The sequence below is a fragment of the Bos indicus genome, chromosome 25 (genome assembly GCF_029378745.1).
Source record: "Bos indicus isolate NIAB-ARS_2022 breed Sahiwal x Tharparkar chromosome 25, NIAB-ARS_B.indTharparkar_mat_pri_1.0, whole genome shotgun sequence".
Taxonomy (NCBI): domain Eukaryota; kingdom Metazoa; phylum Chordata; class Mammalia; order Artiodactyla; family Bovidae; genus Bos; species Bos indicus.
This window is the reverse complement of record NC_091784.1, coordinates 37659170-37671616: the sequence shown is the minus strand read 5'-3', so window position 1 is coordinate 37671616 and position 12447 is coordinate 37659170. Positions and strand designations below refer to the sequence as shown.

Below are 12447 nucleotides of genomic sequence, written 5' to 3'. Positions count from 1 at the left end.
GTGAAAAAGTTGGCTTAAAGCTCAACATTCAGAAAATGAAGATCATGGCATCCGGTCCCATCACTTCATGGGAAATAGATGGGGAAACAGTGGAAACAGTGTCAGACTTTATTTTTCGGGGCTCCAAAATCACTGCAGATGGTGACTGCAGCCATGAAATTAAAAGACACTCCTTGGAAGGAAAGTTATGACCAACCTAGATAGCATATTCAAAAGCAGAGACATTACTTTGCCAACAAAGGTCCATCTAGTCAAGGCTATGGTTTTTCCAGTGGTCATGTATGGATGTAAGAGTTGGACTGTGAAGAAAGCTTAGCGCTGAAGAATTGATGCTTTTGAACTGTGGTGTTGGAGAAGACTCTTGAGAATCCCTCGGACTGCAAGGAGATCCAACCAATCCATCCTAAAGGAAATCGGTCCTGGGTGTTCTTTGGACGGACTGATGCTGAAGCTGAAACTCCAGTACTTTGGCCACCTCATGCGAAGAGTTGACTCATTGGAAGAGACTCTGATGCTGGGAGGGATTGGGGGCAGGAGGGAAAGGGGACGACAGAGGATGAGATGGCTGGATGGCATCACTGACTCGATGGACATGAGTTTGAACTCCGAGAGTTGGTGATGGACAAGGAGGCCTGGCATGCTGCAATTCATGGGATCGCAGAGTCAGACACAGCTGAGCGACTGAACTGAACTGAACTGACCATATAGTCTGACTGGAAAAGGGAATGGCAAACCACTTGAGTATTCTTGCCTTGAGAACTCCATTAACAGTATGAAAAAGCAAAAAGATATGACACTGAAATAGAGGAAAGCAATAGAATGGGAAAGGTTAGAGATCTCTTCAAGAAAATTAGGGATATCAGGGAATATTTCATGCAAAGATGGGCACAATAAAGGGCAGAAATGGCATGGACCTAACAGAAAAAAAAAAAAAGATATTAAGAAGAGGTGGCAAGAATACACCAAAGAACTATACAAAAAAGATTTTCTAGACCCAGATAACCATGATGGTGAGATCACTCACCAGGAACCAGACATCCTGGAGTGTGATATCAAGTGGGCCTTAGGAAGCATCACTATGAACAAAGCTAGTGGAAGTGATGGAATTCCAGTTGAGCTATTTCAAATCCTCAAAGATTACACTATGAAAATGCTGCAGTCAATATGCCAGCAAATTTGGAAAACTCAGCAGTGGCCACAGGACTGGAAAAGGTCAGTTTTCATTCCAATCCCAAAGAAAGGAAATGCCAAAGAATGCTCAAACTACTGCACAATTGCACTCATCTCACACACTAGTAAAGTAATGCTCAAAATTCTCCAAGTTGAGGCTTCAACAGTATGTGAACTGTGAACTTCCAGATGTTCAAGCTGGATTTAGAAAGGGCAGAGGAACCAAAAATCAAATTGCCATCATCCGTTGGATCATAGAAAAAGCTAGAGAGTTCCAGAAAAACATCTGCTTTATTGACTGCACCAAAGCCTTTGACTGTGTGGATCACAACAAACTGTGGAAAATTCTTAAAGAGATGGGAATACCAGACCACCTGACCTGTCTCCTGAGAAATCTGTATGCAGGTCAAGAAGCAACAGTTAGAACCAGACATGGAACAATGGACTGGTTCCAAATTGGGAAAGGAATATGTCACAGCTGTATATTGTCATCCTGCTTATTTAACTTTTATGCAGAGTACATCATGTGAAATGACGGGCTGGATAAAGCATAAGCTGAAATCAGGATTGCTGGTAGGAATCTCAGTAACCTCAGATATGCAGATGACACCACCCTTATGGCAGAAAGTGAAGAGAAACTAAAGAACCTCTTGAAAAAAGTAAAAGAGGAGTGAGAAAGCTGGCTTAAAACTCAACATTCAAAAAATGAAGATCACAACATTCAGTCCCATCACTTCATGGCAAATAGATGGGGAAACAATGGAAACAGTGAGAGACTTTATTTTCTTTGGCTCCAGAATCACTGCAGATGGTGACTGCAGCCATGAAATTAAAAGACGCTTGCACCTTGGAAGAAAAGCTATGACCAACCTAGAGCATATTAAAAATCAGAGACATTACTTTGCCAACAAAGGTCCATCTAGTCAAAGCTATGGTTTTTCCAGTAGTCATGTATGGATGTGAGAGTTGGACCGTAAAGAAAGCTGAGCACCAGAGAATTGATGCTTTTGAACTGTGGTGTTGGAGAAGACTCTTGAGAGTCCCTTGGACTACAAGGAGATCAAACCAGTCCATCCTAAAGGAAATCAGTCCTGAATATTCATTGGAAGGACTGATGCTGAAGCTGAAGCTCCAATATATTGGCCACCTGATGCAAAGAACTGACTCTTTAGAAAAGACCCTGATGCTGGGAAAGATTGAAGGCAGGAAAAGGGGACAACAGAGGATGAGTGGTTGGATGGATCACCAACTCAATGGGCATGAGTTTGAGCAAGCTCCAGGAGTTGGTGATAGACAGGGAGGCCTGGCGTGCTGCAGTCCATGGAGTTGCAAAGAGTCGGACATGATTGAGTGATTGAACTAAACTGACCATGTAGCTTTATTATTGTATCCTTCAAAAAAAAAAAAAAATCAAGCTGTGCCTTAACTAAAATAATTTAAAATATTCTAGAAGGAAATGCTGCTCCATTTTACTTGGAGCTAAAGTTCTTTTACAGTTCTCTAAAGGACACAGTGATAACACTGTAGATGTTATACAGAAGTGCTGTCTCTTGAAATTACCCAGCTGTGTTGGTAGGGGGTGGCATTGCCAGGAACAGAGAGCCAAGAATAGAATAGACTTGGGAAAAACTGGATCAAGACAGTTCTTGGCTTTTTCTTGGCCCTGTGAGGCAGACACAGGGTGGAAATCACTCTCAGTTTGATTCTGAATTACTTTTACATGATTTCCCCTAGGGGTTTGGGAGTTTCACTGGAATGTCTCATCATTTAAGCTATGGTTTTTACAATGCCATGCTTTGCCTAAAATGTCTTTACTTGTTTTTTTTTTTTTTTTTTTTTAGCTCTCTCTGACCAAGAACTCATAGCCCAGAGTATTATCTTTATTTTTGCTGGCTATGAAACCACTAGCAGTACTCTTTCCTTCCTTCTGTATATTTTGGCCACTCACCCTGATGTCCAGCAGAAGCTGCAGGAGGAGATTGATGCAACTTTCCCCAATAAGGTGAGTGATGATACCCAGAGATAGAGGGGGAAGGTGAAGCCTTAGCATGATTGTCTTCTCACCACTTCTTAGGAGATTTCTGCCCAAAACATAAGCATCAAATCATTTACCTCCTTTCCCAGGTGGTGCAGTGGGAAAAAAACCCAATCCTTCTTCCAATGCAGGAGGTGCGGGTTTGATACATGGGTTGAGAAGATCCCCTGGAGTCAGAAATGGCAACCCACTCCAATATTCTTGCCTTGGAAATCCCATGGACAGAGGAGCCTGGTGGGCTACAGTTCATGGGATTGCAAAGAGTCAGAGAAGACTAAGTGATTGAGCACAGCACATTTAGGAAAGATCTAAAGGATACGAAGCAAAGGGAGAAAACATAAGTACTTCGTGCTACTCACAGCAATATAAGTACTTTGAAAAAAGTGCTGGTCCTGCAGTATCAGTTACCAGAATAATGCCAAGTAACATTCACAGAACTTCAGTGGCATCTGAAAGTGAAAGTGAAGTCACTCAGTCGTGCTGACTCTTTGTGACCCCACAGACTGTAGCCCACCAGGCTCCTCCCTCCATGGGATTCTCCAGGCAAGACTACTGGAGTGGGTTGCCATTTCCTTCTCCAGGGGATCTTCCCGACCCAGGGATCGAACCCGGGTCTCCTGATTTCCAGGCAGACGCTTTAACCTCTGAGCCACCATTTATTTCTCTGGTGTCTGCACTTGTTGTTCAGGCACTACATTGTGTCAGACTCTGTGACCCCATGGACTGCAGCACGCCAGGCTTCCCTGTCCCTCACTATCTCCCAGAGTTTGCCCAAGTTCATGGGGTCTGCATAGTTGTCTGTTGATATTGACTGGACTTGCTGTGGTCTGGGCTGTGGTCTGTGGTGGATCTAGGCTGGCCTTGGCTAAGTGGTTGTGTTGCAGGAAGGAGGACCCCTTCCAGGGCCCGAAACTGGGCTCTTGTCCAACACTCAGAAATGAATTGTCCAAGGAGACACATGTGCTGACACAGCAAGAGATTTTATTGGGAAAGGGCACCCGGGTGGACAGCAGTAGGGTGAGGGAAACCAGGAGAACTGCTCTGCCAGTCTTGCAGGTTTTATGGTGATGGGATTAGTTCCCCGGGTTGTTTTTAGCCAATCATTCTGACTTAGAGTCCTTCCTGGTGGTACATGCCTTATTCAGCCAAGATGAATGCCAGAGAGGATTCTGGAGGTGGTTGGACATGTGGTGTCTCCTTTTGACCTTTCCTGAACTCTTCCGGTTGGTGGTGGCTTATTAGTTCTGTGTTCCTAACCAGGACCTTCTGTCATAAAACAACTCATGCAAACGGTTACTATGGCACCTGGCCAGGCTGGACAGTTTCAGTCAATGTGCTTTCCCTAACAGTTAGACTGACTCAGCTCCGCACATGCTCCTCACGTGTCTCAATCTCCACATGTTTGCTTCTCAGGGCAGCAGTAGATGTCATGAGCAAGAGGCCTAATCCCATGGGTGACTTTCAAAACTCTGCTAGCATCACACATAGCCAATATTCCACTGGCTCAAAGTGAGCCACCTGACCAACCTGAGTCAGAATGGGAGGGCATCGCAGAGTTAATGGCAAAGGGAATGGACAGAGGAAATGGTGGAGAATTGGGACCATTAATTCACTCTACTGCCCTGTGTAAACTTTAGACTAGGTGAAGCCTGGTGTACAAGAAAGGATATACGGTAGGAAACAGAGGACACAAGCCTGAGACCTGGTTGGTTTTGGACAAGTCTTATGACCTTTCAGAATCCTAGGTCCTTCAGATACTTTGTAGGGCCTGCATAAATTAGAGATGATTTTCTTCTCTGGTAAACTCCATATTGGGATTCTTTTAATTACAAGAAGATCGAAAGGCTGCTAACAGACCAAGGCTAGCTGAGACATTGCATTCTCTCCTTTTTATAAAAATACTAATAATACTAGTACTACTGGCTTATATGTGCTTACTTTATATGTCTGTTCTAAATACTTTCTTTTTTTAATTTAAATGTATTTATTTTAATTGGAGGCTAATTAGTTTACAATATTGTATTGGTTTTGCCATACATCAACATGAATCCGCCACAGGTGTACACGTGTTCCCCATCCTGAACCCCCCTCCCACCTCCCTCCCCGTACCATCCCTCTGGGGGAGAGGGAGAGGGTGGGATGATTTGGGAGAATACTTTCTATTTAAAAATGTGTTTAATTTTCAAGAAATTCTTTATGAGTCAGGAGAGACTAGCCTATGCCTGAGTAACAGACAAGCCTGGGATCTCAGGGCTTTCATAGCACAGTTTTCCATCAGCTATGTGTACACGCTGAACGTGGACTGTTTGTGGGGGATGGAATGGACAGCTCTGCTTCACAGAGTCACTCAGAGCCTTTACCATCTTATAATTGCCTTAACTGAAACATGAGGCCTTCTTGTCATCTGTGGAATAAGGAACTCGAGAGTTGCTTACTGGGTTTTCAACTGATTTGTCTCTGAACTGATATAATCACCTCAGTTCACAGCCTGTTGGCAAAGCTGGTTTCCCATAACTTCAAGTGGGCTGGGAAACATGGGGACTACATGGATGCTGGGTGAGCAGTGAGTGTCTCTGCCATACTACCCTGTGGAGGGTCAGGTCCATCTGTCTCCATGTAACATATTGAGATACCTGAGCTACCGGGAGATGAAATACTTCCAGACACTACTCGTGTACGTGCTGGTGATCTAGTCAAGCTGTGATCCAGGGTGTTGGCTCCCGAGGCACTCTTACCCTCTACAAGGTTTCCCCTTAACTATAACCCCATGTGACAGCCATTTATCACCCACAGTGGTCTCAGATCTCAGCCAAAACTGGAGTTCTTTGTGGCATGCGGATAGCTGGACCCTGGGGCTGGAGTTGCTTGTTTAGACCTTCAGACCTTAGGGTCACACCTGCAGGGATAATAAGAGACCCTTCTAGCAGCAGACGGTGGGGTTCTGATCCTCTTGTAACCTCCCTGCATCTGAAATTGTGTTCTCATTCATACTCTTCATTTGCAGATTTGGTTTAGAAAGAAACTTGTTTCTCCCCAATTATTTATAGAGTTTTCATATATTGTTTCCAGACTGCATGTGTATAATGAAGAGAATAAGCAGTCAAGAGTCTTCAATTAAGAACCTTCATGTTGAATAGGGGATTTGCTCCTTTATACGTTCTTTCCTTGGTACAGATGTGTGGCCTCACTTTCAAAAAGAAACTGATTGTGGCCTATTTCACTTAAGAGTAAGGGTCCTGGTCTTGGTCACATTTGTTCTCATGAGAGAAAAGATACACTCCATGACAACCTGTGGTGTTTCACAAACTATTTAGAGAATTGTTCCAGTGTTCTTCCATTGTCGTGACTACTGCCCATCTCAATGGGCATTGAGAGGTCAAATGACATGTAAAATGTCTATAAATGCTAACGTCCTTTGCAATTTAAATTATTCCCTGGAGCTCCTAACATTTCAGTGGGTCTACATGGATGGAGTTGAAGGTTGATCTGATATCTTAATTTATCAAAATCTATTTCTTTCTTCCCAGGCGCCTCCGACCTACGATGTCCTGGCACAGATGGAGTACCTTGACATGGTGGTGAATGAGACTCTCAGAATGTTTCCAATTGCTATTAGACTTGAGAGGCTCTGTAAGAAGGATGTGGAAATCCATGGGGTGTCCATTCCCAAAGGGACAACAGTAATGGTGCCAATCTCCGTGCTGCACAAAGACCCACAGCTCTGGCCAGAGCCTGAGGAGTTCCGTCCTGAAAGGTACAAGAGCCCAGGGAAGGGGCCCCTCCTGATCCAGTTGCTCAGAGCGTATTCTGACAACCCTCATTATGGATAACAAATGTGTGACTAAGTAATTGCTTTATTTTACACCTTTTTATTGTTAAATGTCTTTTCTTATTCCAAGAATATTATTTGATTAAATAACAATTAAAATTAAAATAAATAATAATTAAAATTTAAAATTTTACCGTGAACTAGAGAAAAAAAATTTAGCTCTGTACATTCTCAATACCTTAAGCTTTGCTGTTGTTTAGACACTAAGTTGTGTCCAACTCTTTGCAAACTCATGGGCTGTGTCTCACCAGTCTCCTCTGTCCGTGGGATTTTCCAGGCAAGAATACTGGAGTGGGTTGCCATTCTCTTCTCTCGGAGGTATTCCTGACCCAGGGATTGAACCCATATCTTGTGCATTAGCAAGTGGATTTTTTACCATTGAGCCACTGTGGAAGCCCAATAACTTAAGATAGGTCTCATTAATAGTGAAATGTAAATCCTGTGGACTTTTTTCTATGCATATACCCATTGTTAAAACTTGGAATGGCATTAGATATAGTCTGATTTTCAATTGCTTTCTTTATTTAACAGTAAACTATAAACAACATTCTGTGTTTTTTAAATATATTTATATATCTTGCATCTGCTATAATTTACTTAACAGCTATATTATTTTAGGTGTATTGGTTTTTATTCCTTAAAATCTGTCTGTCTGTTCTCGTTAGTTCTTTGAATTCATCACTAACATTCCCATATTTCCATTGCTTTAAACACTGGCTACTGTTTCCTCCATTATTATTTTGGGACTGTAGGCTGAGGCTAGCGGTCTCATCCCAGGAGGTTCCAGCAGCCTCAGTGAGGATGGACACACAGGTGCCCTCGTTCAGTCTGTGGCTGCAGACCTGAGCAGCTCCCTTCTGCCTCAGTGTTTGGTGACCTTTTGGAGAGAAGTCCTCTGGTCTCTAGATGTCTAGACTTTCTCCTTGTAGGGGTTAATATTGTCTTCTGGGAATTCAGAGTCAGGGTCTGGTTTGGGCACAGATTGGACTCTGGAAAGAGCTGATGCTCTCCCATTTATTTTATGGTGAGCAAAATTTGGATTGAAGGTTTTAGCACCCTAGCTGGGATCTAGCCCTTTATGCTGCTGCTGCTGCTAAGTCGCTTCAGTCGTGTCCGACTCTGTGCGATCCCATAGACAGCAGCCTGTTGGGCTTTGCTGTCCCTGGGATTCTCCAGGCAAGAACACTGGAGTGGGTTGCCATTTCTTCTCCATGAGTCCCTGACTACAAGCTCCCTGATGGCAGGGATGTGTCTTGTTCACCCTGGTGTCCCTAGTGCTAGCATAACTTGTACCTGTAACATTGTTGAAAGAAGAGTCAGAGTCCACCAAGTCCTCCGTCCTGGACCAGAAAACCTCAGTGTTTCTCTCAAGTTCAGCAGCTCCCCCTCCTGCAACCTCAGGAACCTGAAACCAGAGACCACTCACTGTAGTTCCCTTTGATTCATTCAGCCGTCAAGCAGAGAGGTAGTGCTCACCCGTGGGTGGCAGGGACTGGGCCAGGGAGTGGGAAATCCAAACGTTAAAGCCATTATTAAGAGTTTTGGACATATACACTGTATATTCTATAGGCAAATGTCTATGAATCATGTTTAATGTATCTGTTTGTGTCCATTCCCTGCTCAACAGCCATCAACCAGGTCTGCACCACTCACATGCTGCCCTTCGACTAATTCTCCATGCATCTGAAATCACATTGTCTGTAAATATTCCAGAATAGTCTCCAAAATAGGGACTCTTTAAAATGCACAGAACCACAATGCCATTATTACCCCAAATCCACATATTTTCTTAATATATTCAAATATTGAAGAGTCAAATTTGAATTGAACAGAGGTCTAACCACCAAGGACTTTATAGATTTGTGGAAATGATAGACACAGAAATCAGTGATTGAACCAGAGTAGAGTTGAGTCATATGCCCACATAAATCTACTGACCTCAACATTCTCTGTATGTGAGAGGAAGAGACACACATACACAAGAGGAGGGAAAGGGAAAACAATTGAAAACTAACAATTAAAATATTCAGAGACGTTTCTCCTGCTTCCTTCATCTCTGAGCACATGACCAATGTCAGTGTTTACAGAGGCAGGAACCCACTCTTCCTTCAACCAGTCTCATTTCCTAACTGCCTTTCAGAGCCTGAGCATCTCACCAATCTGAATGTAAATTTCATATTTAAAGATGCATTTTCTTTAAACATCCTTCATCTCATCTGCTCACCAGGACTGAAAGCTCCTGTGGGATCTGGGGGATGAGAAGGCCCTGGGGCTTACCTTTCTCACAGCAAATCAGCACAGCAGGATTCAGTCACCCGCCCACAGGAGTCTCCCTTATGCTACTGGTTGAGGGTTTAAGTTAAAACCTCAGACCTGGAATTCCAGTGACTTTTCTGTTTGATTCACTTTTTCCTCTATGGTTGTGGATCCAGGTTCAGTAAGAAGAACAAGGACAGCATAAATCCTTACGTCTACCTGCCTTTTGGAACTGGACCCCGAAATTGCATTGGCATGAGGTTTGCTATCATGAACATGAAACTTGCTATCGTCAGAGTCCTGCAGAACTTCTCCTTCAAACCTTGTAAAGAAACACAGGTCAGCAGTTCACTCTGCATAGTGTTTTACTGAGATTTTTTTTAAGTGAGATGTATCTCTCTGTGTCTATAAGACTGTGATCTAGTCAAATAACAATTTAGTTTACTAGACAGAGAATCTGTTTGAATCCATCTGTGACCTTTAACTGTCTTTCATCCCTGGAGGGCTAAGTCTGTGGCTTCATAAAGACCCAACTGTAGAGGTCATCTAGAGTCAAGGCAGTTAGCACGACACGACTACACAAAGTCCAGTGAATTTGAGCAACTTTTAAAAATTTGGTGTCACATCCACTAGAAGGAAGGAAAACGTCGTACAAAGTTGTGAGAGCAGTGATGACCATGTCATGACTTTTCAGTGATGCCCTTCTCCATGGGAACTTACAGAAGCTCTCCTGACAGTGATTCTCAGCCACTATTTGTATAAAGAAATTACTAGGGAGAAATATCCCGATTTTGAGGTCATCTCAGACTCTCCAAAATAATTTCCCCGGAGTGTGGCATTGAGAGCACCCCCACTGATCCTCCTGTGCAGCCACAGTGATCCCTGAGTGAAAGCATTTCTACTGGATGGGAAGGGCTCCCACAGCCCCTCACATGCCAGGGATCCTGCTGCCATCCAGCTGGGCTCCCTTTACATTCTCAGAATGACTGTATGTCCTCCCTGTCCACCCTACAGTCCATTCTCCCCCTTCGAGTTCCAGTTCAGTCCCGAGCCCCTCCATGCAGCCTCCCCATCCAGGCCAGAGCCCACTCTCCCCTCTGCTGTGTTTACAGGTACCACAGGCTGGCGTCATGGGTCCTACCACCTGACAATACTTTGACCCTGAACCAGCTAGTTTGGTTCCTTTGTTTCCTTTATACCTAAGAAGGTCATTAACTCTGTCCCCTTATTTTATTCCTTCCATAAATGCTCAGTGGTGCCTTGATGTCATCGGGCAAACGTTTAAGGAGTGACTTGCAGTTGATTACAGCTCTTGAACACAAATATGGGACAGTTTGAATTTTAAAAATTTATCAAATGTCATTTGTGTTCTTGCTTGTTTTATGTGTGTCTGTGTGTCTATCTGCAGGGAAAATGCTTACCGTTTGAAAGTTTAAAATAACAATTTGTTGCAGTTATAGCAAGACCTGGAATCACTCTCTGAGGAGCACACAGAACAGTTGGCATTGATTCATCTCAAGCATGGCCCTAAAATAAGGCTTTTTTCTAGGAGTCATACATTTAATAAGCAGCTGCTCCCTTTGAGTAGTTTTCTCAGGGAAGAGGAGGATAGAGATGTTTCCATTTTACTTGCAGGCATCTGTGTGGGCGTCCTGTAAGTGTGCACACACAGCGGACTCAGCCCTGAGAGAAAGGGGGCCTCGGGCACGCCTGGGAAGGGCAGATGCCGCTGCAAGCTCCACCCAGTACCCCATGGGCTGGAGCTTCTCCCTCCACAGCTCCTTGCTTGTCCTTCAGTCAACTGAGGTTAGAAGGTCACTCTGTTGGTTCCCCCAACCCAGAAGGAGTGACTGGGTGAGAAAGGGGCTAAAAATCTCAGACAAACCACTGTAGGTCTTCAGAAGTTCACCATTTGCCCTGCACTTGGAACCAGGGCATGTTTTTAAAAAAATAGGCATAATGCTTCATAGGCATAGTGCTCAGTAGATATTTTTGTGCAATGAATGATGAATGAATGCTTTCACTATCCAGTCTTGATATAACTTACAGAGTAAGTACAGAGAATCAAAGATAAAGAAGGGAAACTGGATGCAAGTGATCAAAGGTACAAACTTCTGATTATAGATAAATAAGTACAGGGATATCACATAAAACGTGATGATTATAGTTTGTGGACATTTTTAATATAATTAAAAGTATAAAATTTTAGACATAAATTTTAACATAAAATTATAGACATTTTTATGTAGTAGAAGGGAATAGATCCTAAAAGTGCTCATGAGAGAAAAACAGAATTTTTTATTTTTCTATCTCTATGAGTTAATGGATGTTAACTAAACTTATTGTGGCTGTAATTTCATGATATATATAAGTTAAATATTTATACCATAAATCATTTATATCTCAATAAATTAGAATTTTAAAAAATTTAAGTGAATAATAAGGGACTACTAGAAATGATTTTGTGCCCATATATCTTATAACACGTTAAATAGACCAATTTTCTGAAAGTCATAATCTATTAAAATTGAATCAAGGAAATATTGGCAGCCTGCCCCTCCCTATAGCTGTTGAACACATTGAATTGGTAGTTTAAAAAAAAATAAAAAATACACGATGCTAAAGTAGCTTGTATATTGTTGTAAGGCATTATTGTCTGAAATGTATCTTGTCTACTTTGCTTCTCTTGTTGGTGGTGCTTCATTCACTGGTTCTCTTAACTATTGCAGATCCCCTTGAAAATAAGCAGTCAAGGAGTTTTAAGACCAGAAAAACCTGTTGTCCTAAAGGTTGTGCTCAGAGATGGAACCATAAGTGGAGCCTGACTTTCTCTAAAGACCTGGGCTTTGTTCTTCAAGGAGCTGTATCCCAGAATTTCAGGGGGCTTGATTTACTTTGTGGTAAAACTCAGAAATAAAGACAGCCTTCATCTATTGCACTTGCTGGATGACTAGGGTATCCACACATTAGTTTCGCTTTCTCAGTGTCTGTGTTTTTATATATTGTGTAATATGAAAGAGGTGACTAATGAGGGCCAGATACGTACACTCAGCTTAGCTGATTCTCAAAGGACCATCTCCACCCACCCCCAGTTAGTAACATCTACTCATTCAGAGCAATGATCAACAAAGAAAGTGTCTCAACAGTTTTATCAGCA

At 42.7% G+C, this 12447-nt stretch overlaps 1 protein-coding gene across 2 annotated transcripts in view; it reads left to right on the top strand.

Annotated features, from left to right (window-relative positions):
• Positions 1-12228, top strand: part of LOC139179602 (cytochrome P450 3A24-like) — a 49329-nt gene extending 37101 nt beyond the window's left edge. For both annotated transcript variants that reach the window (XM_070779223.1, XM_070779224.1), the window contains 4 exons: positions 3012-3172; positions 6733-6959; positions 9467-9629; positions 12020-12228. In XM_070779223.1, the coding sequence (XP_070635324.1) occupies positions 3012-3172; positions 6733-6959; positions 9467-9629; positions 12020-12115 (647 nt within the window). In that variant the 3' untranslated portion in view covers positions 12116-12228. The remainder of the gene's footprint in view (positions 1-3011; positions 3173-6732; positions 6960-9466; positions 9630-12019) is intronic.
• The last annotated feature ends 219 nt before the right edge of the window (positions 12229-12447 follow it).